General features: G+C 40.2%; 1 protein-coding gene across 2 annotated transcripts; it reads left to right on the top strand.

Moving 5' to 3' along the window:
- The first annotated feature begins 351 nt into the window (after positions 1-351).
- LOC133817374 (uncharacterized) lies at positions 352-4,915 on the top strand. Of its 2 annotated transcripts, none has more exons than XM_062249876.1 (4): positions 352-662; positions 2,011-3,106; positions 3,200-4,504; positions 4,592-4,915. In XM_062249876.1, exons 2-4 carry the CDS (start codon positions 2,057-2,059, stop codon positions 4,619-4,621), a joined length of 2,385 nt encoding a protein of 794 aa, XP_062105860.1. In that variant the 5' UTR covers positions 352-662; positions 2,011-2,056; the 3' UTR covers positions 4,622-4,915. The 2 variants fall into 2 exon arrangements, with proteins under 2 accessions (XP_062105860.1, XP_062105861.1); XM_062249877.1 differs by lacking the exon at positions 352-662 and adding an exon at positions 742-1,809.
- The last annotated feature ends 21,579 nt before the right edge of the window (positions 4,916-26,494 follow it).

Here is a 26,494-nt window from a genome sequence, read left to right as displayed (position 1 = left end):
ACAACGCCAGCAAATAAAAGTTGGGAAAAGAAGGGTCCAAAACAGCACCACCAAAGTAACAATATTTTAAAAACAAAGAAGAAAAGAATAGAAAAGGGCTAAGAGAAAGAAAAATGAGTCTTGGACTCTGTTTCACACTGAGAAACCACAATCATCACAATGCAAATGAAGTGAAGTACGTACATTTGGTTGGATTGGATTGTGACCTCTAAAGTCTTAGTCTAATCACATTGCTCATTAAATTATATCGCATGATGATGATCCCAAGCAAGTGACGCATAAAAATAAAATAATCTGATTACAAATTATTTCATATGAAATGAAAATATTCGAAACCAATGCATTGCAACAAAAGTTTTGGGCTATTTTTATTCTGTAAAAATTCTCTCTCTATTTTGTCAAGTTTTGTTTTTTCCTTGACAAAATATTAGTAAACTCACTCTCTCTGCAAACAAGTAAATAAAGCACAAACGTACAAGCTAGTTTGTACCTCACCTCTCTCTCTCTCTCTTGAGTTTCATGGGTACGGTTGAGGATTGATTATAATACGGCTCTCTCTCTCTCTCAGAGTTTGTGGTGAGCTCTGTCTGTTTGCCTAGTCTTTTTCTCTTCCAAGAAAAGTTGGTTTCTGGGTCGGCCATATTTCGGAGCTTCTCTTCCTGGTTAGTGTTTCTTTCACATATATATTTATATATATTGGGTTTTATATATACATACACGCACACACACATCAGCGTGGTATGTTCATTACCAAGATCTTTATTTCATTTGCTAACGAAAGAAGGAACTTTTAAAGGGTGATTAATCTTTAGCTGAGAGTTCTTATTTTTGTAGCATGAGGAATCTAAATTCAACTTAGCTCGATAATTAATCTGTTTTTTTTTATTGATATTTTTAGATGGGTTTGTGATATATTGTTTGCTGGGAAAAAAAGAGAGGATTTTTTTCTTTTTTAAATAGCGGATAGGATTTATTTCCTAAAAATGTTAGCAAAAATATTGTTGACGGTGAGGTTTTTGATTGGGTTGATAGTGATTGTTGAGTTACCAATGGAGAAGAATATTTTCTTTTAATTTAATCACTTATTATCTGGATGTATGACCCAAAATGGACAGCCAGCTTTGACTTACACCTAACCCATCTGTTTGGTTACTGAGAAAATTGAAGAATGTGAAGTGAAAGTAAGAGATTTTTGAACCCTTCTTGTTAATTTATCCAAACATACCTTAATCAGGTCAAACATTTGTATCTCTTTATTAGTTGTTGTTGCATTTAAGTTTGTGGCCCTAAATAACCAAATAGTGAACTAATTTAGCTTATTTTTATTTAAGTTTTGGCTTTCTTTTAGCCTTGAGATGGAGAATAAAGGCTAAAGCAGACATTGATAGGAGTTCACAGAAAGCAAGCACTAATATAAAAAAAAGACTTTGACTTTATGTTTGATGATGCTCAGCTGGTCCAACAGGACAGTTGGAATTGATCAGAAATCTTTTAACATGAATTTATTCTTTTAATTATTTTCATACTTTTAGATAGAAACACCAATTAGTGGAGTGGGATTTCAATGTTTCTATAAGAAGTTGATCACTTTTGGTATGATTGTCATAAATTTGTGAATCAGTGTATCTGTTTGAATAAAAATGTTAATGCCAATACAAAGAATTGCACCGATAGAATAGTGCAGACTTTACCACAGATTCGGTACTTAGAAGTTGATATTAGATAAAATGAAAATGTGAAGCAATTTCATAGATTGAATTGTCCACTCCAAGATGAGGTTTTAAGCAGGACTTCATACCCAAATTACAGGTTTTTTAAGTTTCTTGAGTTAGTTTAAATCCTTGAAGCAACTTCAGTTGAATTTACACATAATTATAGTATGATTACAAGTAGGCCATGCATAAGCTATCTGTTTATTCTTCTTAATTTTTTTATTAGACTAGAATTTGTAGTTATTGGTTTAACTCTACCATCTTGTGCTGTAACTCTTGTCTTGAATCCTTGTCACAGCTGAGTCCTGTTCAATTTGATTGCAGTCATTTTGGGAAGCAGTTATATGATTCTGAAAAATCTGATGGAAGACAAGCAGTTGGATTTTTATCAGCCACTTCTATCTGTCAGACGATCTTCAACTACAGGGGCAACCTCAAAAGATGATAACAAAAGAAAAATTGAAAAATCAGTACCCCAATTACCACCACTTCCTGTTTACAAATCAGAACTAAAGTCAGGTCCAGTGAGGAATCCGGGAAAGGTTCCTTTTGTATGGGAGAAAACCCCAGGAAACCCCAAGGATGAAAGAAAATCTCAGACTAAGGTTCCTGAACGGCCTCCCAGTGTCCCAAAACTCCCACCTGGAAGGGTTTCAAATAAGAAACAACAAGCTTCAGACAAACTTTCTAAAAGTACAAGTGTTCCTCAGTCCCTATCTGCAAGTATCCTTTCCAGTTCCAGAGATGCCTCAGACCTGGATAAAAGAAGTGAGATTAAAGATAAAAGATCTAGACAGGGAAAGGAGGAGAATTGTAGTTCTGGTTCAGAGGATGGTGAGGAGGCCTATGTAGACGCACTTGATACACTCTCTAGATCTGAGTCATTTTTCATGAACTGCAGCGTAACTGGTGTGAGTGGATATGATGATCCAGATGTTAGGCCATCTGGAACTGTCTCAACAGATCCACATACTCGGGATTTTATGATGGATCGATTTCTGCCAGCAGCAAAAGCAATGGCTTCAGACACACCTCAATATGCTCCTAGAAGAAAACAGGTTGTGTGGGAGCAACCAAGACAAGTTAATAAGGTGGTGAATAGTGATAGGCAGCCTCCACATAATCAATGTAGGCCAAATGTTTTGCTTCCTTATGCACAGGATATAGGTGAGGAAGAAAGTGAAGATGAATCTGAATCTGATAGCTGTGAAAGCACTGATATTTTGTCTGCTAAACTTTGTGGGTTATTTCCTCGGTTTTGCATAAAGAGTTCCTTGTGCCTTTTGAATCCAGTACCAGGGGTGAAAATGCAGGCTCAATTCCCTGTTTCTTCAGTTCGTCGAGTGCGTGCTAAATCTTCATATGCTAGCTCTTGCAGTGGGACTAGCACAGAGGTATCTTTCTTTATAGTACTTGCTAACATTCTGTCTTTTATATTGTCTATTTGAGAATTGTTTCTGAATACTATGGTCTTATTGTCTCTCTAGCAAGTTGAGGATGTTGTATCTGAGCAAATATTAACGCCTCCACTACAAACGTCTAATGGCAATAAAGGTAAGATTGGATTGAAATGTAAATCCAATGAGGTTGTAGAGAAAAGTGAGTCTCCAAAACTTGATCGATCATCTCTGTATAGACATCTACAAGATGATAACTCGTCACTCGACCATAATAAACATTCCTTATCCACATTTCTTGAACAAAATGGTCTTCTAGATTCACCAGGGAAGGCAAAGAATTCCAGGAATAGTGGCTTTGATATCCATAAAAGTGCGCGGACCAATTTTCGAAAGTTGGCAAATGAGAACAATATTTGGGAAGTTGGCTTTGGGAGTCCAGTGGTTGAGAAGACTCTTTACATAGATGCTGTACATACAGTGAAATCTACAAGTTCAAATTCAAGTTCCTTGGATATGAAAGACTTGACTGATTGCAGAGGGAATGATGTTGAGATCCCTGAAAAAAGTAATGACATGGAAGACAACCCATCATTAGATTCATCACTTAAAGATATCAGGCACTCAAATGTTGTGAATCAAAAGGAAACAGCAAGACCTAAAAGTTTGGAGTCTGTTGATTCCCATTTCAGATCCACTTTCGATAAAAAAATCGACATGAAAAATGGTTCCAATCAGATTGATCTTATTCAGGATTCTATTTCGCTGTTCTGTTCAAAAGTGACTGACCAAGAGAATTTTGATTCTCAGAGTCCACGGTCTGGGAAGCCATGTTATCAAGAGAAGTGTCTTAGCCTTGTTAAGGATTCTGTCATGTTTAATAGCTCAAACGAAGCTAACAACAAGATTGATTTTAAAATCCAAGAACACTTCAGATTGAATGATCAAAATGACTTTCACGGTCATTTTCAGAATCCTATTACAATGACAAGGTCAGAAAAGGCTCATGGTAGGAAATTTAATTCAGAAAGACAATGGCTGATGAAATCGGGTACCAAGGAGGATTCCCTAGCCCTTGTTCCAAGTTCTACATCAAAAGCAAGCAAAACTGAAGTAATTGATTTGGAAATTCAAAGACTTGTGAATGTAGGTAATCAAGAGAGTTCTAATGGCAGCTCTTTGCAAATGTCACTTGCATTACCATTGCCAAAATCGCCATCAGAGTCTTGGCTAAAGCGTACCTTGCCTACCATTTCCTCAAAGAATTCATATTCACTGTCTTCACTTGATGCACACATTTGCAGTAGCAGTCCAAAAAGATCATACTTAGATCCAAAGTGGGAGACAATTGTTAAAACTACTAACCTACAACACGGGCATCTGAGATTTTCGCAGGTAACTCTATTCTATACCAGTTGTCTTCACTGCTTTAGTTTAATGGTCTACAAAGCATGAAACTAACATTAGTCCCTATTTTATCAGGAAAATCTCTTCCCCATCCCAGAAGCTTGAAAATCTGGAATCCTTATACTGCAGTCTGCGTAAAAAAATAGAAGCTTGGTGAAAGCATTCAAAGCTTAAACGGGGTTAAAGAAGCAAAAGTACGTCTTTTGCTTTGACTTTCATAAACTTTAATACTTCAGCTTGTTGTACAGTAAATATAATAATTATTATTAGCTGTAAATCTTATCTATTTGTCAAGTTGTGATTATATTGTAAATCTCACCAATTTTGTGAACTCAAAGCATTCTCCAAGTGCATTTTCTTTTGTAATAAGAAGAAATAAATGATGCCTTTTGCGTTGTTCATCATCTATCATTCTGTTTTTACAATGATCACATGAAAGTTAGGATTGAGAAAATTTCGATTCAATACGCTTCATTCTATAAAAATTCTGTCGAAATGGCTAGTAAAAGCTACTTGTGATCAGGATATCGTGCTTGCCAGGATTATGTTAGGTAATGGAGTTTAGTATATAGGGTCTGAACTTTTATTGATCAAAGGAGACCAGAATATGCAAGGTAAATTCACAACAAGGTTGTTTGAGAGCCTAGCCTCTTCCAGTTCCAACCAAATACAACCATACCTTTCTACAACCTCTTATAGCCCTTAAATACCTTCCAACAATTTAGTTAATACCCTAAATTACACAATTACCCTTATTCTAAAATACACAACAAGGGGCTTATTTGTCTTCCTAGGTACATATGTATATTTTAACAAGGGGCTTATTAGATTACTGAAATTCAAATGTAGGATATGAGGCTTTTTCTTTGGTCTGAGTGAGTAGTCTGTACTGATAGTTGCACCAGCCTGTTCTGATAGGGTATGTTTCTATAGATTTGTGTGTTATAGCTCCCCTTTAAGTGTGTAAACTCAAGACTTTTACTTTGGTCTGAGTTTGGATATGGTTGAATGAAGTGAGTAAATCATAAATGTGTTCTAAGTTTGGTGGGGGGCCGATGCTGTAGCACTTAATGAGTCACTATGTTACAAAACTGAATGAGTCTTCTGGATATTTGTTGCTGTGACTTGATAAACCAAGAGATTTTGTCACTTAATTTTCTGTTACAGTTAGTATCAGTGACAATGTTCCTCTATAAATAAAGAGCTGGTCTCAGAAGTTCTTTAGCTTTGCAAAACTTCTGAGACACTGCTTTTTATCTCAAAATAGCTTTTGTATTGATAGCTCATTTTATTTCTTCCTTTACACACTTTATGATCATGTGAAGCAGTAACTTATTCGAGGGGGGAGTGAAAGGATTCTACTTCACATCATGCATGCATTGTATTTTTAGTTTCTGGAATGGTCTATTTTATAATATATAACGTTTCAATTTCATATGTTTTTTTTTTTTTTTTTATAAAAGTTATATAGGTTTTTTGAGCACTTTTTTATTTTTTATCTATTTATAATTTATAAAATAAATGGCTCTCATTTAATATTCCCAACATCTTTTGTCTTTATTTCAAATGATAACTTAATTTTAATGCTTTTCACTAAAAAAAAGCTTAATATTAATGGCTCACATTCAATTTTGAAGGCGTTACTTTATATATTCTAAGCTCTTTTATAGTGACTTAACAATATACTAGATACAAAGATCGTATTTATGATTTTTTTAAATATATATAATTTGATAATTTTTTAAAATATAAATAATAATATTTTAATAAAAAATAAGATTATGTATTATATATTAATGATATTTTATAATATTAAAATTTATATTGATAAAAATATTAAATATCTGTATTAAATATTATTATAATAATAATATTTTGCAATATTTGAATTTATATATTAATAAAAAATTAGGATTATATATTATTATCATAATAATATTTTATAACATTTAAATTTAAATTAATATAATTATTAAATATATAATCTTAATTATATATTATTATAATAAATATATTTTATAACATTTGAATTTACATTAATATAATTATGATATATGTAGTTTTATATTAAATATTATTATAATGATAATATTTTATAATATTTAAATTTATATTAATATAATTGATAGCTATCTATTTTAATGTTAATTTTAAACGTATGTTCTGTTAAATATTTAAAATATTTTGATAAAATTAACAAAACAAATCGTTAAAACAAAAAATTTCTGTTATGTACATTTTTTATATAGAAGAGATATATATATATTTGAATTTTTGAGATAATTATTTATGATATAGTAAAAGGTTTTAGGGGGAAATTTATCTTTTATTCTCGTTGTTAAATTATTTCAGAACAACTTTATTGGTGCTTTTTATTATTTTAATAGCTTATTTGCAGTAAAAATTTCTAATCTAACCAGCTTTTTCCACTTAAGTAATATCAAAAGTTTTGCATTTAAATCAATAATATCTTAAAAACTCAGGATCGTTAATCTTTCTTACTCCAAATTTTCTATTAAAAAATTAGGATTTTGTGGCAAAAATCCCCAATCTATATATCCTTTTGCACTTAGGTCCCAACTTTAAAAAAATTATAATATAATTTTGGAAATGATCATAAATTATAATAAAACTATTTAGTGCAACTATACTGAAAATGCAATAAAAATAAAATAAAATTTAACTATTGTTTAGATATTACAATAAATCTCATATATTTATAAATTAAAAATAATTATGAAATATATTTTATTTCAATAAAATTGAAATTATTTGTTTGTAGAAAAAAAAATTAGTACCAAAAAATTTAAAGTTGGGGACTTAAGTGCAAAAAATAATGTATAGATTGGGGATTTTTACCACAAAACACTATTTTGTTGACAAAATTTTTGGATGGACATGGAATAGTGTAAAGAATTAATGATGCTATTTTTTTTTAAAAGGTTGGAGATTTAAATGTAAAAAAAATTTGAAGTTGGAGACCTAAGTGCAAAAGAAGACTTATTTTAATTTATAATTATTTTAGGGTAAATGCCCATTTGGTATCATGTGTTTTATCGAAATACAAACTTGGTACCTTCTGTTTTAGATAATTATCAATCGATACCCCATATTTGTAAAAACTACATACTTTAGTACCCTGAGTGTGATTAAATTTTAATATTCCAAGTCTACCCTTGAAATTTTGATTATTATATAATTTTGTTATTTTTTAAATGATGTTAATTTTTTTTTCTGAATTAAATATTCAAAAGAAATTCAGAAAACAATTAATATATTAAAACAAAAGAATATTAGAAAAGACATCGTTAAAAAAATTAGGCATTTTCCCATTCCCTCATTTTCCCTATCATCTCTATCATTCGAAGTTTCAATGCCCTAGGTTTGACGGTTGGTGTCTTCTTTCTTCACTCTTCTTCTTCTCATCTGAGTGGTTCGCATCATATGACAGCCACGCATCTAGCAGCCATGGTTTGAGGTTCAAAAATAGAAAATGCAAATGTGTTTTGAAAAGCAGCGAGACAATGGAAAATCCGTACAGACTATTCTATCGATGTCCAAATAGGGCTAAAGGTTGTGACTATTTTGGTTGGTGGAATGAAGAAAACTGGAACCAGGGTAGTCATGGAGGTTTGGACCAAGAAGAAACTTCAAGTCCACGTGATTCAAAGATGTTGGAATGTGTAGAGAGATTAGAGGCTAAAATAGCCATTGGAAAATTTATGTGAAAGAGTTTGTATGTATTTTGTATTTGTATGATGTTAATGGTTGTGTTGTTAATTATGAAGTTGTAATTTTCTAGTTTTGCATTATTCAAAAGTAATATCAATTTCAATTTTTGGAAGATGAAATTTTATGGTTGTATTACAGGGACATGGTTTAGTACATATGTGTTACACCCAGATTTCGAGCCTTAAGAATTGTGATCTCGAAAGCTGGATTCGTCAGGAATGAGCTTGTAATGTCTGGAACACGTGTCCGCCACCTAGGCATCGAACCTACAAAGCAGGGGCAACCTCGAAGATGGTAGCCTCGAAATCCTCACAAGCTCGAAAGGCGGACATCGAAGTACGTCTGTTCTCGGATGACCTCGGATATGGGACTCCGAGCCTGACATAAGTATGAGCTCGAAGCCACATGATCTTGGGGAAATGCCACAGCTTGAAAGTCAGTAAGAGACCTGGGTGGGCACAACACTGACAATGTAGATTGATAACTTTGAATATCCCAGTGAGTCATTCTGGAGAGACGCGGTCTACATTGATTGTTGTAAATCCCCTATAATAAAGGGGTATTTATTATTCAGTTATACGCCCCCTGATCTTCAGGGGACGTTTCCTTGTATATAGGATTACGGGCTCTTAATGCCATTAAATTTATTTACATATACAGAATAACTTCCTGAAATGTGTGGGATAGTATTCTGAAATCTCCTCTATAAATAGAGGGGTCATGCACCATTGAAGATGACCGAATTTTTGTGATCTTGGGAGAAACTCTGGAGAATTCATTCTTAAAGAATTTCTAGAAATCATCTTAAGTTCTAATAAAAAAAGACTCGTGGACTAGGCAGAGTTAACTGCTGAATCACGTAAAAAATCCCGTTTGTCTTATTGTATTTTTCTGGCCATAACTATTTACTGTTTTCGTGCTCTTATTTCACTGTTGACGAAAAATGGCGTCAACAGTTTGGTGCTTTCATTGAGAGCCTTAAGCATTCAATCCCTGAACAAGTTATGGCCGCTAACGATCAGAACGTTCCTGAAGAAAATTATCCGAGACGCCCTGGGAAACAGCTAATGGTAAACCCGGATGTTGAAGAGAGAAGCGAATCCTTCGATTCTCGGGGACCACCCGCACCACCAAGGGATGAGGATATGTATTACAATCTTGAGCGGTACGTTCCCATTGTTGAACTTGAAAACTGGCAGTTGAAACAGCAGTTGGCAGAAGCCAACAAGAGGAATAAGGAGTTAGCAAGGATAGCCGCAGAGGCGCAGGCGGCTCAGCCCCCGCCTCCGCGTGAAAACCAAGCTCCCCCTTCGAGGGACGTGCATGTTCCTCCTCGCAGACCTCGTGGGCGTCCACGAAAGAATGCTGCCACAAGAAGGCCGGAACAACCTCTGGCACCAGCAGAGCCATCCGCTCCCTTGAGACCCCAGAGAAGTACCCGAGCTAGGGCCCCGGTTAATCCACCTGCGGAGGTACCTGCGGGAACTGAGAACAATCGAGCCCCTGCAGAGGCTCAGATTCAAGTCCCTGGGAACACACAAAATGCAACCAACCCATCTCGGGCAACATACCGTCCATACCACGAAATGGGTGGCAGCCACCGTCACCCATACGGTTCCCTCCATCGCCTATAAGATATCCTTCACCTCCTCGCAGGAATGCCCAACCAGTTCGAGATGAGGACGAAAGACGTGCGGGGAGGAGACAAGGGAACAGGGAAGCTTTCCAGGAGCGGAGAGGCGCCCTATCTGAAAAAAGTCAAACGTCCTGGTCTCGCACGGCAAAAACGAGACGGCACGAAAAAGACCCATCTCGAAATAACCATGCGACAAGTTTTACTAGTGACGACTCTGGAGATACCAGATCAGTCAGCATGCATGATCGAGGTCGAAAGAATACTGGGAGCCGCAGGAATTGCTCCGACCTACGGGAACACTTGAATCAGAGTCGGGGTAATGTTAACCCGATAAACCCGGACCTGAGGGATCGCTTAAATAGGCGTAAAGACCCTACGGAGGCGCGAACCTGGAATTGTGATCGACGACAACCAATTCCAGACAAGACCCCTCGCGGACCCAGTCCAGGAAAGAATTGATCAGTTAGAAAAAGCCTTCAGGCTTTTGAAAAATGAGCAAGGTCAGGATTGATATGAAGATTCTGATGAGGAGCTTGAACCGTTTGCTCCCCATATTTCCAACACTCCATTTCCCCAAGGATTTTGGATCCCTCACGTCCCAACGTTTGAGGGAAATTTCGACCCGTACAGCCATTTGAGTACATTCAATACCATAATGAGAGCAAGTAACGTGGGTTACGAGCTCAGATGCATGTTATTTCCAGCATCACTGACATGATCGGCCAAAAGCTGGTTCGAAAAATATAGAAGACACTCAATAACTTCTTGGGATCAGCTGTCTAAAGACTTCAAGAAGTAGTTCAAAGCCATGATGGGGGTTAGACCTGAGGCGTCAACCCTGACTAATGTTCGGCAGCAGCCAGGTGAGACATTGAAAAGTTACCTTACAAGGTTTAACTTGGAAGTTGCCTGAGCTCAGAATGTGGATGACAGCGGTCACCTAATGGCTGTCCAAGCTGGAGTAATTCCAGGAAGTGCTCTCTGGGACGACATGCAGAGAAAACCGGTGAGGTCCCCAACCGAGTTTAACAAACGAGCACAGAGGTTTGTCAATGTAGAGGAGGCAAGGTCGACACTTAATGTGACTTCCCAGCCCGTAACTACAACGATAAATGTAAACTCTGCCTCAACTTCGACGGACCCACCAGCTTCGAAGCCTGCTGCAGAAAACCCTTCCAAGAGAAAAAAGAACGAAGGGAGTAACCCCGAGGCCGAGGGAGGAAAGAAAAAGAAGGGGGAGATATATTTCTTCGTGTACAGAGTGTACACTGAGCTCAATGAGTCTCGGGAGAACATATACTTGTCTAATGAAAACCAGGCCCTCTTCAGGCGTCCAGACCCAATGAGAAATCAGAAGTCCAAGAGGGACTCCAGCAAATATTGCCGATTTCACAGAGACACTGGGCATACTACCGATGAATGTCGACAGCTGAAAGACGAGATCGAAGGATTGATCTCGAGAGGTTATTTAAGACAATATGTCAAGAACCAGAGTACTAATCAAGCGTCCGCGAGCTAGAGAGCAGCTGCGCCACAGCCCACACAAAACAACAATTCCCGAGCTAGGGAAGAAGATAGGCCCCCTCCGATTGATGGAGAAGACGTAATAACCATCTCGGGAGGGCCTCATCTCGCGGGAGTAGGCAGAAATGCCCAAAAGAGATATGTGAACGAGCTAAAAACTGGGGACGGGTCTCCTTATGAACCCGAACCTAGAGCTCCAAAAATCAAAAGATAGAGTCTCAGCCAATAACCTTTAATGAGGACGACGCGTCCCATGTTCAGTTTCCTCACCATGATCCACTAGTCATCACTCTCCAATTGGCAAATAAGAGATTTCACCGGGTTCTCATAGACAATGGGAGCTCAGTTAACATTCTCTATAAGGCAACCCTAGAGAAAATGGGACTCACTCTTCGCGACCTAAAAGCATGTGCGACAACACTGTACGACTTTTCAGGAGAAGGGACCGTTTGCATGGGATCCATCGAACTGCCCGTAACCTTGGGAGACTACCCCGTCTCAACAACCAAGATGATGGAGTTCGTGGTAGTAGACCTGCCTTCGGCCTACAACGTGCTGCTCGGGAGACCCGCCCTGGTTGGACTGGGGGCAGTCTCGTCTGTAAGGCATCTGGCCATTAAGTTCCCGACCCCCAGTTGAAGGGAGACCAGTTGGCTGGAAGGGAATGTTACAGCATTTCCTTAAGAGGAAAGAAACAGACGAGCGCACAGGCACTCGTCATTGTTCAGAATAAAGATGGGACGGTCTTGGAGATTGATGAAGAAATCGATCCGAGGGTTGAGGAGAAAGTTGATCTTGAACCGTTAGAAGAGCTCGAAGAGATCCAGCTCAAAGAGTCCGATCCCTCGAAAAAGGTAAAGGTTGGGAAACACCTCCAGGAAGAAACCAAATAGCAACTAATATGCTTTTTGAAGAGAAACCAGGATGTCTTCGCATGGTCACATTCGGACATGGTAGGAATAAGTCCGAACATAGCGAGCCACGCGCTAAATATTGATAAAAGCTTCTCTCCGAAGCAACAAAAGTGAAGACAGCTGGATGACGACAGGAAGAAGGCACTGAAGGAGGAGGTCGACAGGTTAAAAGCAAACCGATTCATTAGGGATGCTTTTTACCCTGACTGGGTAGCCAATCCGGTGTTGGTTCCAAAACCTAATGGGACGTGGCGAACCTGTATTGACTATTCGGACCTCAACAAAGCTTGCCCGAAGGACTGTTTTCCCTTACCGAGGATTGACCAGCTCGTGGATGCCACGGCGGGGCATGGACTGATGTCATTCATGGATGCCTATTCTGGATATAACCAGATTCCCATGCATGCCCCTGACCAGGAACATACGAGCTTCATAACGGATAAGGGGTTATATTGCTATAATGTCATGCCATTCGGGCTCAAAAAGGCTGGGGCCACATACCAGCGGCTCGTGAATATGATGTTTTTGGAGAAAATAGGAAACAACATGGAAGTTTATGTTGATGACATGCTAGTCAAGTCTCAACTTGACGATAACCATGTTGACGACCTCGAAGAGTGCTTTGGCGTGCTCCGGAAGTATAACATGAAACTAAATCCTCAGAAGTGCTCCTTTAGGGTGTCATCAGGAAAATTCCTGGGTTTCATTGTAAACGCTCGTGGAATAGAAGCTAACCCAGACAAGATCCAGGCCCCGATCGATATGCCCTCACCTCGAAGACACAAGGATGTCCAAAGTTTGACCGGCAGGATGGCGACACTGAGTAGGTTTATTTCGAAATCTATAGACCGTTGTCTTCCATTTTTCAACCTTTTGAGGGGAGGCAAGAAATTTGAATGGACGGAGGAGTGCGAGCTGGCCTTCCAGAAGCTTAAAAAGCACCTCGCAGAACCCCCCATCTTATCAAAACCTATGACGGGAGAAGTACTGTACTTATATCTTTCCACCACCGAACATGCAATAAGTGCAGTGCTCGTGCGAGAAGAAGAAAAGGTACAGAGACCCGTCTATTACATCAGCAAAAGGTTACTGGGGGCAGAGTCGAGATACCCCTTGATGGAAAAGCTGGCTCTCAGCTTAATTCATTCATCTCGTAAACTTCGACCCTACTTTCAGGCGCACCCCATCCATGTGTTGACTGATCAACCACTTAGGCAAGTCCTGTCTAAATCGGAGGCTTCAGGTCGACTTCTTAAATGGGCGGTTGAACTCGTACAATTCGAGATCACCTACCACCCAAGGACGACCATTAGGGCACAGGCATTGGCAGATTTTATAGTGGAATGTACTGGCATGACCAACGATGAAGTTATAACCCCGCGAGCTCTAGAAACTTTACGTTGATGGTTCATCTAATGAAAATGGATCGGGGGCAGGGGTCATTTTGATTACCCCCGCAGGGAGCAGATTTCATTCTGCCTTAAGATTCGACTTCAAGGCATCGAATAACGAGGCTGAATACGAGGCTTTACTGGCGGGACTTCTTATAGCCAAAGAGCTCAAAGCTAAAGCAATACATTGCTACAACGACTCCCAGCTTGTGGTTAATCAAATCTTGGGAGAATACCAGGCTCGTGGAATGAAAATGGTAGCTTACTTAGAGAAGGCAAAATCCGCATTGGAACATTTCGAGTTTTATGCGATCGAACAGGTTCCCTGAGAGAAAAAATCAAATGCAGATGCCTTAGCTCGGCTCGCTACTTCCGCCGAGAATGATGAGCTAAACGTTGTGCCCATAGAACACCTCTCGGCACCTAGCATTAAAGAGCTGGAGGAGGAAGACGTGTGTATGATTGAGTCCGAGCCTACTTGGATGACCCCGATAGTTGAATATCTCGAGACCCGAGTCCTTCCAAAAGATCGGAACCAGGCTCGAAAGTTAATGTATCAACTTCCCCGTTACACCATTTTGGACGGAAAGCTGTATAGAAGGGGATATTCCATGCCATTCCTTCGGTGCGTGACTCCACCCGAAGCCAAAAAGATCATTGAAGAAATTCATGAAGGGTTCTGTGGAGACCATACTAGGGGCATAGCCTGTCCAAGAAAATCATACGCCAAGGTTATTTTTGGCCTACCATTAAATCAGATTACGTAAAGAAATGCGATAAATGCCAGAGATTCGCCACGATTACTCGAGCTCCACCATCCGAGCTGACCATGATGACTTCCCCATGGCCCTTTGCGGTATGGGGAATCGACCTCATAGGCTCTCTCCCAACTGGCAAGGGCGGTGTGAAGTATGCTGTAGTCGCCGTAGATTACTTCACAAAGTGGACAGAGGCTGAACCGTTAGCAACAATAACTTCCAAAAAGGTCCTTGACTTCGTGGTAAAAAACATCGTGTGCCGATATAGGGTGCCGAGGAAAATTGTATCCGACAACGGAACCCAGTTCGATAGCGACTTGTTCACCAACTTTTGCGAGAATAATGGAATAATAAAGAGTTTTTCGTCAGTAGCTCATCCTCAGGCGAATGGCCAGGTCGAAGCTGTAAACAAAACTCTCAAGAGTTCGCTAAAGAAAAAGTTAGAGGAAGCAAAGGGACGATGGCCCGAAGAATTTCCCCAAGTCCTATGGGGATATAGGACTACAGCTCGAACATCAATGGGACATACCCCGTTCTCTCTAGCATATGGTTGCGAAGCTATGTTGCCTATCGAGGTCGAAATTCCTACAATCCGAACTCACATTTATGACCAAAACTCGAACCACACTCAGCTTGAAGAAACCTTAGACATAATCGAAGAAAGAAGAAATGAAGCTCAGCTGAGGAATGCTGCCTACCAGCAACGAGCTACCAGGTACTTCAACAAGAGGGTTCGAGATCGAAAGTTCGGCGTGGGAGATCTGGTACTAAGGCGTGTATTTTTGGCAATGCGAGATCCAGCAGCTGGCGTGCTCGGGCCAAATTGGGAAGGACCCTACCAGATAGAGTCAGTCATCCACCCCAGTGTCTACAAGCTAGCGAGATTGGATGGGAGCTTGGTACTGCGAGCATGGAATGGCGAACACCTAAGACCTTACTTTCAATAGTGTAGGAAGGATGTTGCCTGTAAACATGCTTGTTTATCTGTACTGTTTTGCCTGCTTTCGGATTTTGTTAAATAAAGAGTTATTTCGTCTGATATAATTTATTTTTGCAATCTCTCTTAGTCTAATAACCTATGGTCACATTCATAGGATATTAAGGGGGCATCATTGGTATATATAGAAATACCACCAGCTTGAAAAATAAATTAAGATATACAAAAAACATAAGTGTTTGGATATAACCAAATACGTGGGCTAAATTATTAAAAACATAAGTGTTTGGATGTAACCAAATGCGCGAGCTAAGGTAGTTTGGATAAAACCAAATTATCAAAAACATATAAGTGTATGGATTACAAACCATTCACAACCTTAAAAGGTTTGGAGCAAACCAGCTAAAACTAATCGACGATGAGTTGGAACTTAAACCTACTTCGAGATAAGTCGAGATCGAGGCTGGAGTATCTTATAAAAATAGTTTCGAACTCATAACCTTGGAGAAATAACCAAGGACGAGAAAAAGTAACTAAACAATGAGATATAACTAAACCGTTTGCATTACACATCATACAAGTACTTTCGGGTTCATGGTGAAAGTAATATCCGACCTTGATAATTAACGAGATCGGAAGCGAATAATTCGAGCAAACGGTGCATGAATGCATTGAGTCTCGAGCCTAAATCCAAACTATGTTTGTACGAATAAATAAACATATACGATTCTTTAATATAAAATGTGCAAAATATTTCAAACCAAGAAATGTAAAGCATATGTATTAAAATAAAAAGAAATTGTATCAGCCCTACGGGCATAAATTAAAGTAATTACATAAATAAAGGGACGCAGCCCCGAGGTGAGGTTTTGGAAGGAGCAGTTCCCTTGGCCTTCTCAGCATCAGCGGGACTAGACCCCTCAGGACAAATAGCATGACTATCCTTCTGAGTAACCCCTCGAGCAGCCTCATCCGCCTCAAGTCGGGCATTCCACCGCTCTACATACTTCGCCTCAAGAGGACCAGGAAGCCGGTGTCGAGGTCGGCATTATCAACCCAGACCGCTTTTTCCTTCTTCTCTTTGAACTCATTAAGGATGCGGTGTAATGCCCCAAATTTCCTAATAAGGTTTAGGACCTTGATTAGGAGGCCGGGAGGGCCATAATTGATTTATTATAGTATTTAATGATTATATGCATGTTTACGTGAATTATATTATTATATGATGGTGAATGCATGCATATGGGAGAATTTATTATTGTGAGGGTATTTTGGTAATTTGGCCACTGTGGGCGTAATTGTGTATTTTGGGTGCATGGTTGTGATTAACTAATATAGCCACATTATAAGGTGGATTGGTTCGAGCTTTTCGACATGAGACGATCATGAGATGTAAGTGTTCGGTCTAGTCATAACGGGTTTAAGTTCGGGGCTCGGGGTGAGTCTCGGGGTGAATTTAATGATTAGAGCATTACCGGGAATTAAAGGGTAATGGGATATGATTTATTGGTATTTGGGAATATTGTGTATAGCGGGAATTGGAGAGCGTTAATTATAATTAACGAGATAGGCGGGAAAGGACGGTTTTACCCTTGGAAGCCTTTAAAGGGGTTTATTTGGCTTAAGGGCATTATGGTCTTTTGACCTTAAGGATTTATATCAGTTTTGGGGTTTGGAAGGCTGTAGAAACAGAACAAAAACAGAGAGCCCCATCCTCATCTCTCCCTTTCTTCCCGTACAAGTTTTCCTTCACCCTTTTCTTTGAATTTTGAGAGCCCATGTTGAGGAAGCAAGCTAGGGAGTCTAAGCTTGGGAATTCTAGACCTAGCTCAGCCATTGGGAAGGACTCAAATCGTGTTTGAGGTGAGTTCTAGCTATGGAATTCAGGTTCTGCTCTGTTTTTCCTTTTGGTTTTTAGCTTATGGTTTTTGATGTAGAAAGTGGGAATCAAGGGGAGTTTTTGTGTGTGTTTGGTTGGGTTATGATGGGGGTAAGTTGTAGATGATGTTTGGTGGTTGAATTGGGTGTTAAGTTGTGATTTGAGACAGGTTTGAAGGGCTTAGTTCCAAGGGAAAACGCAGGGGAGGCGAGCTGGTGCGTGCTGGGTTTTTAGCAAAACTGGGTTTTGAGCCGCGGCATGGCTGTGGTGCGCCGCGGCTCAAGGCGTCTGGCAGAGGGGGTAGCCTCTGTCTGGGGGGTGCGCCGCGGCGCAGCTAGGGCGGGCGGCGACCCTTAGTGACCTTTTAGCCCAAAATGGTGTTTTAAGCTTGTGGATTCAAGCCTTAGGCCTCGGGGTTGTACCTAGTACCCCGTTAAGTGGGGATTGATGTCCCGGAGGCTAGATATTGGTTTGGGAACTTATGTTGATCATTTTTATTGATGATACCTTATATTTGGTTATGACTAGGTGGTCGTTAAAGGACTAAAAGTTGATCGTTCTCAAGGGTCGTTCTTTTAATCGTTCTAGCTCGACTTTGAGGTAAGAAAACAACACCCTGTGTATATGTGACATGCATGGCTATTGTCGAAGCATGTTGGTTGATTATTGAGTATGACACGCATGGTTATTATTGATGCATGTCGGTTGATTATTATGTGTGACATGCATGGCTATTCTTGATGCATGTTGGTTGACTATTAAACGTGACATGCATGGCTGTTATTGGTGCATGTTGGATTGCTGGATATGTTGCATATGATGCATGAGAAACTTGTGATTAGGACATGCTTTGTATACTGGGTATGATATTGTTCAGAGCTTGTGCCTCTGTGGTTGTGCATGGTCCTAATTGTACTAGTATCTGTTTAGTAAGCATGCTGAACACCTTGTTTACGAGTATTGGACATGAGATATATAATTGGTGGCATGACTTACTTGTGTATGGCACTGACTAGTCAGGGACCGACCCTAAAGTCGAGAATCATGCATTGAATGGCTCCATGGCATTAATGCTAGACCGACCCTAAGGTCGATGATCACGCATTGAATAGCTTTATGGCATTAATGCGGGACCGACCCTAAGGTCGAAGAACTTATAAGCACTTGTCTGGTCTATGACCAGATGTTTATAGCCAAGGTATATGACCCCGGTGACTGTTTGTCACATGGCTAGGGGACGCTGTCCATAGCACGACTCTAGAGTCGGGAGGAAGGTTATGTTAGTGACCATTCACCATGCACCTGTCCTGATCAAACTTATGAAAGAATCACTTATTAGTTAAGCCCTGGTGGCCCTATCGTCACATGGCTAGAGGGAGCTATGCTCATTATTGTGACTTTTGGCTATTGTCACCTATTTGCTTGGACTGATAGTCCTGAATGGTTATTATGATCGTTGTTGATATTATATCATGCTTTATTGTGTTTTCTTGCTAGGCTTTGGCTCACGGGTGCTATGTGGTGCAGGTAAAGGCAAGAGGAAGCTGGACCATCCTTGAGTTGGAGAGCTTAGGTGATGACGTGTACATATGCAGCTGCTCGACCACCACGACCGAGGTTTAAAGTGGAACTAGGGTTGAACCCTGTTTTGCCGCGTAGAACGGCCTGTTGTAAATATTTTCTGTAATAAACTCTGAAATTATATTTTCGGGATCCCAATGTATATATTAAACATTCTAGTGAAACGTTACATCCTAACCAAAGTTTTTAATCCTTAAACTGCTAATCATACTTAGTTCACGATTTTGGCCAAATGACTCGATTAGTGAGTTTAGCACTGTTTACAAGGCACACCGTAACGGTCCCTGTTTCGACGGCAGGAGTGCCTTGGAAATTGAGGGTTTCTTCGGAGGTCGGCCGATTGTTAGGAGAGTTGCGGCTGGAGGAAGCGTGGCAGGCGCGGTCGAAACAGATGCATTGACCTGGGCATTCGGATCCTCAACTGTGCTCGCAGCAGTTTGAGCCGTTGGGGTCTTCTCAGTGCGCCTGGGGATTTTAGATGGACAATCGGATTTCCGCGAGCCTCTCGGGCGCTTACTCTTTTGAGCTCCCTCATCGCTGAAGAGCACGGCGTTAAGGTCGGAATCCATAGCACCTGCACAGTTCCAATCGAAGTTAAACATAGTGCTAACAAACTTGGGAGATAAAAAAAAAAAAACCAAGTAGAGAAAGACCTAACTGGAACTCTCCCCCGATCTTGAGCTCGGAGACCATGAAATTCCCCCATCTTCAGAGGAGGCGGGGGAGTACCTTCCCTATATGTGGATGTCAACCTCGAAAGGTCCCTATAATCATTGGTCCCGTATTGGACGGCTATTCCGTTCCATACCTCGTTCAGGTTATACATAGTATCGTATTGCCCGAGCCAGCTATCAAACTTATGAACCCGCTCATCTACCCAAGTCCACACGTAAAAGTGGTTCCTATCGTCCTTGCATAATACTAACCTATCGGGCTTGTGTTTTAATAGGGTGGGGGACCACATTTTCGAGCTCAGGATGACTGTACCTTGATCATCCGAGCCCGAGCTCGAGGCTTCGTCGTTTGCCTTGTTCCCCGACTGCGGGCTCCGTCAGCAAACCGGAGGCGGGGGCCTCACCTCTCTCCTTGGAGGGAGGATGCCTGTTGGCAAAGGCACGAGCTCCCAGAGGTCGTACTTTTTGTTGGACCAATCCGAGGTGGACTGGCCATCTCCCAAAAGCCCGCAAGCTCGGAGCTTACTCTCATGCAAAAGATATGAGAGAGACCTCCTACCATAAGGGAGTTGGAGCAGAGCCTCTCTATGCTCCTTCATCACATCATTGGGAGTAGGACGGTGATAATTGGCTGGAAAATAAAACACATTTCAACTAAGTATGAGTCTACAGACAAAAGTCTGAGCACAGAGATAAAGAGGGTTGGGGTACTTACGAATCCGTCTGAATGAATAGTATCGAGATGGGGACAGGCCATCTGTCCAGAAGAAGGCCTTCTTAAAGTCAGGATGATGGTTGGGAAGATCCTCGAACACCTTTTTCTCCTTGGGGTAGCTCGAAAGATAGTAGAAGCCGTCCCCTCCCCGAGCTCGGGAGGGATTGCTTTTCAAACAAAAGAGATACAAGATCTCTTCTGGCGTGGGTCCTTCCCACTTCAACTCGTGGTACAACGACTTCAGGGCAGACAAAACCTTGTAAGAATTAGTGTTAAGTTGGAATGGAGCCAACCCAACAAAGTTTTTGAAGTCCTTGAAGAAAGACTTCAAAGGCAGTAACGCTCTTGCCTTCATATGCTCCTGACTCCAAGCCACATACCTCAGCTTGTTATCAGGATTTCCATCTCCTGGGGCATGGTAGCTTCGCTCACTGGAAGTAGGGGCTCGACACCTTAAGGAGCCGGACAGTCTGAGACCATGGAAGGCCAGGATATCATTTATCAGACCTAGCGAGGTAACCGAGCTCCAGTAGTGCTCGGCCTCGAAGAAATCCCTCATCGGCTGCGAAGTAGAGGGCTCCCCCATTAGTGAGAATTGAAGCTCTCCCGGGTTGTACGCGATGGTCACTTTCAGCCTAGGGTCAAGGGGGATCGGCCTGGACCCTGAATCAGTTTCCGGATAAAGAGCCTCTCGAAGAATTATCCTCTTCTTTTCTATGACCTCGACGATTTGGCGGTGATAGTGAGCTCGGGTTTCTTCCTGTTCGCGCGTGAGATCGTATTCACGAATCAGACGTTGGTTCTGAGCAAACAGCGATTCTGGGCTCGGAGTTTTTGGCGAATACGGAATTGCCAGTAGCGACCCCCATCATCTTTCCAGATTCTGTGACATCTAGCGAGAAAGAAAAAATGGTGAGGGCCATGCATGCAAGGATTCAAGAATTACGAGCTTGGCAAGACAAGCTCGGAAAATGCTTGGGTACGAAACGAGCTCGATCCTGGAGACCCGATTAAGGGTCAGAACGTGTATTCTACGAGAAAAAGGAGGGGGGTGGGTCTAATTTTTGAAAATCCCGAAATATCAGGGAAAAAGGCGACGGTTATTCAGAAATGGTAGTCTTGGGTATCATGCATTCTTTAAAACCAAGATTTTGTACCTGATATCTTGGTGTGCAAGATATGTCTTTTAAATTTTGAAAACCCAGAAAAAAGGGGCCTTGTTTGAGCTTGTTCTACATCAAAACTGGATTTAGGACCAGTGACTTAAACTTAGCGTAGAAACTAAAACTTAAATACTTATCGGCCAGAGCCTCCTAGCATGTCAAACAGAAAAAAAAAACCAGTGCATTCCCAAAAATAAAAGAACAACACAGACGGAAACTGGCATAAAGGAAAATGAAAAGATCATCAGATACTTACACAATGACGGCGATTGAAGAGAAATCGTTGATTGAAGGAAAGGCTGCAGGTATAACCTTACGGTCTCGAACAAACTGGCGGACCTTTGTTTCTTCGGCTGGGAGAACATGCAAAAGCAAAAAGCTCTCTGGGGTGGCTTCTGGTTTTGCCTCTTTTCTTTTTTCCCTGATGAGTGTAAAATAAGAGGAAGAAGATGACCAGTGCCTTATATATAGATAGTAAAAAGTGATAAAAAAAGGGATTAATCTGAGCCATTGGCCAGAATCCTTATAAAATCTGAAGGCCAGGGACAAATGACAAGATGGCACCGAAAATGTGGCAGGCGAACGATCGTGGGTGGATTTCCTAGGTACTCGAGTACCTTGGATGAGCAATACCCGTCTGACACGTGTCCACCCTCAAGTATGTGTGACGGTGCGGTTCCCGAAGATAGTAGTTCAAAAGTTTCATTCTCATATGATTCGAACAAATAATTTTGAGGGGGCAAAATGTTACACCCAGATTTCGAGCCTTATGAATTGTGATCTTGAAAGCTGGATTCGTCAGGAATGAGCTTGTAATGTCTGGAACACGTGTCCGCCACCTAGGCATCGAACCTACAAAGCAGGGGCAACCTCGAAGATGGTAGCCTCGAAATCCTCACAAGCTCGAAAGGCGGACATCGAAGTACGTCTGTTCTCGGATGACCTCGGATATGGGACTCCGAGCCTGACATAAGTATGAGCTCGAAGCCACATGATCTCGGGGAAATGCCACAGCTCGAAAGTCAATAAGAGGCCTGGGTGGGCACAGCACTGACAATGTAGATTGATAACTTTGAATATCCCAGTGAGTCCTTCTGGAGAGATGCGATCTACATTGATTGTTGTAAATCCCCTATAATAAAGGGGTATTTATTATTCAGTTATACGCCCCCTGATCTTCAGAGCCATTAAATTTATTTACATATACAGAATAACTTCCCGAAATGTGTGGGATAGTATTCTGAAATCTCCTCTATAAATAGAGGGGTCATGCACCATTGAAGAGGACCGAATTTTTGTGATCTTGGGAGAAACTTTGGAGAATTCATTCTTAAAGAATTTCCAGAAATCATTTTAAGTTCTAATAAAAAAAGACTCATGGACTAGGCAGAGTTAACTGCTGAACCATGTAAAAAATCCCGTTTGTCTTATTGTATTTTTCTGGCCATAACTATTTACTGTTTTCGTGCTCTTATTTCACTGTTGACGAAAAACGGCGTCAACAATATGTAATATTAGTTTCGTGCCTTGTTCAAGAATTTCTCTTTTGATATCAATTTATGGCTATGTTATAAGCTTTGTATTAGACTCATCTTCCATATTTATTGATGAAACAGTAAAACATAAATAAGTATTAAGAAATAAACATAAATAAGTATTAAAATTCAAGAAAAATTCATTTTGGCAAAATGAGTTTCATTAGCTTCTCATTAAAAAGTCACAGCTGAAAGTCTAATAATTAGCAAACAAGTAGTCACTCTATAAGTGCTTTACAAAAGGAATCCAACAACAATTGGTTTAGGCTTTACAAAAATAATTTGCACACTAGTAGACACTGTGTAATTGCTTTACAAAAGAAATTTAACAACAGTTGGTTTAGGCTTTACAAAAGTAGTTTGCAAAAGAGTTATAGGTATCAGTCTTATAAAAAAACAACAAAAAACATACGTTCTTCAAAATCAGGTTCTTTCTTATCCGAAGTATTTGCCAAATGTTGTTGTTGGACTTGGTGGGTCTACTGAATCTCTTGGGTTGAGAACAAGTCCATTGGTGGTGCATTTGTCTGGATTTCTTCAGCAGATGGCGCAAAACTTGGAACAGGAGTCTGAAAAATGGTAAGGAGGGGATAGTTGTAACGTCCCAAAATTACCTAATAAGGCTTAGGGCCTTGATTAGAGGGCCAGGATGGAAATATGTGGAAATATGTGTTTTATTGCTACATTAATTGCTAATATGTGAATTATGTGATAATATGATTAAATGCACATATTTAGGGATATTAAGTATGCATGTGAGCCCGCTTCTTATTAGAAGGGCGACTTTGGTAATTTGGCCCGTTGCGGGCATAAATATGTATTTATGTGCATATATGTGAGAGACCACATTACTATGTGGGTTTATTTGAACTATTTGGCACGAGGCAATCCTAGGGAGCAAGTTAGCGGGAAAGTCACAACGGGACCCAATACCCGACTCGGGGTGAGTCAAGGGGTATTTTGGGTATTGGATAATTAATCGGGTTATGAAAATAAATAATCGGTGATATATTTGGAGTTAGAGAGTTTAGGAGGGAATGTTGGGGAAATTTACCATTTTTCCCTCGGGGACGTTTTTGGTACCCGAGCCTTGGGATTAACTTAAGTGACTTAAGTTAGATAAGACAAAACCAAAGAGACAATTAGAAGCTGTCTAAACCGACTCCCCTCCCTTTCTCTCAGCTCACTCTTGTTCTCTCCAAACACTCTCTCAAGTTAACCATTGGAATTAAAGGGACTTAGTGACTAGAAGCCATAAAATTGAAGCTTGGGACTGGGTTTCAGATTCCTTGAGGCTAGAAGGTCTTCTTCTTTAACTGAGGTAAACATCTGAACTTCATTTAATGGTTTAATTCATGTAGAATTCATGGTTCCTTGAGGTGTTTTTGAATCTCTTAGCTCAAGGATTGAATTGGAGTTTGATGAGGTTTTAAGCTAGCTTTTTGTTGGGTTTTGCTGCTGGGAACATGTTAGAGTGTTTTAATGATTTAGTTGTGTTGTTGGGATGATTTTGAGTTAAATTGATTGGGTTTTAATTGCTAAAATGGAGTATTTTCTGGGTTCGAAGGGGTCGGGCCGTGGCTCTGTTCTTGGTGTGCCGCGGCCCTCTAGAACAAGATGGGAGCTAGGAAGGAGGGCGAGTCGTGACACCACTATGGTTGGGCCGCGGCACCACTATGGTTGGGTCGCGGCGCCACTATTGTTGGGCCGCAACGCATGTCTGCTGATTGGGGAGGCTGGGCCTCTGTTTGGAGGCGGACCGCGGCATGGGGGCATAGGGTCGTGACTCTTAAGGGTTTTTGGACCCCTAGAAGGTTTGAGTGTGGGAACTTAACCTTAGGGGCTCAGGATTGTTTCCACTACCCGGTTTGGTGGAACCCGAAGTCCTAGAGGCTAGGACTTGGTCCGGAAGCCTTTGATCACTCGATATTAATATAATCCTATTTTATGGTTGTGACTTAGGCTATCACTAAGGGCTCAGAACCAGGATCATGCTCGATGGTCGTTCTTATTTACGCATGCTTGGACCTAAGGTAAGAAAACTGCACCCATAACGTGTTGTATGTGATTAGGGCTTGGCCTGTTTGTTGTATATCAATGTGATTAGGGCTTGGGCCCCAAGATTGGTTATGTTAGGTTATTGATTTAAATGCTTGTTGTTAGATGCCTAAGTGCTTATATTCGTCACGTGAATTCTATGGTTAGGGCATGTGGCCCCATTATATGAATGTGTGTTGTGAAAAATCCAACACGAAAGTATACATATCGTCTTTACAAGTAATAACTCATATAAGTGAGATCGTTCCCACAAGGATTGTAGCTAAGTACCAATTATTTGAATTTTTGTTTCTATTTGGATATCAAAAATTTGATTGTTTAAACTAAATAATCTAAGCAATAAATGAATAACGAAACAATAAACAAGATTCAATCAAGAAATGAAATATAGGGAAATTAATTTCAATTGCTTCCACTTCTTATTTCAATAATGCAAATTAGTTATTCTTCTTCTACCTAATGTGATAGCGGATTATAAAATAACCTATATTCTGATTAAGACATATAGATTCTAAATTATATGGCCCTATCCTACATTTCTGAGGCATAACACACATAATCAACATTAAGCAATAATCCTAAAGCTACACAAGCCACACAAATACTCTCTTTTTATGTCAAAACCTATGTTTATTCAATTAGAGCAATCTCAACACTCACTTTTCAGATTTTGCATTGAAATCATAAATCATGCATGGTATGGCCAATCAAATACATGTAATAAGCACAAATATGAATAAATCACACATAAATAGAAGAAAAATATTGAAATTTCATTAATCCATAGAAATCTTCAGACAATCTCCATTAAAAACCCTAAATTGGAGTTTAGTTCATAATCTCCATTAAAATGTTCATAATCAAATCCATGAAAGACACAGTAAAATTCAGAAAATAAAAAGAGTAGAGAAGAAAATAGATTTGGGGTTGTCACTATTGCTCCAAAGCTTGATCTCCAATTCTCGCTTTGTTGTTTTCTAAGTTCTCCAAGAGGTCTCCCTCTGAAAATTGCGATTTCTCTAATTAAAAACGATGACCTCTTAATTTTTCTGTCCTATTTCCAAAAATGCCCTTCAATAAGTGGAAAATTCGTGACCCATATGGACAACAGCGCCGCAGCGCCACTAAATTTTTTGGACATCTTGGCTTTCTGGAAAAAGGCTCGCCGTGACTCTAATACACCCAAGTGTCACAGTGCAAAAAGCTGCCCCGCGGCTCTAATTGGAATTTAGATTTCCACTTCAAATATGATTTTTTACCTCGCCGCGGCTGTAATGGACACCAGCGCCACGACGCAAATTCTAGCGCCGTAGCCTAAATTGGATATCCTGCAATGAACACTTTTAAGCCTGGTTTAGCACTTGTTTTTTTCACATTCCATTCCATTTGAACCATTCTTGTGCTTAAACCTGAAATCAAGAAAAACAAGCGTAAATCTGCTCCCACAAACACGCAAACACAACAATAAAACATGAATCAAG

This window comes from Humulus lupulus, chromosome 2 (genome assembly GCF_963169125.1).
Source record: "Humulus lupulus chromosome 2, drHumLupu1.1, whole genome shotgun sequence".
In the NCBI taxonomy this organism is placed as follows: Eukaryota; Viridiplantae; Streptophyta; class Magnoliopsida; order Rosales; family Cannabaceae; genus Humulus; species Humulus lupulus.
This window is presented reverse-complemented; position numbering and strand designations above follow the sequence as displayed.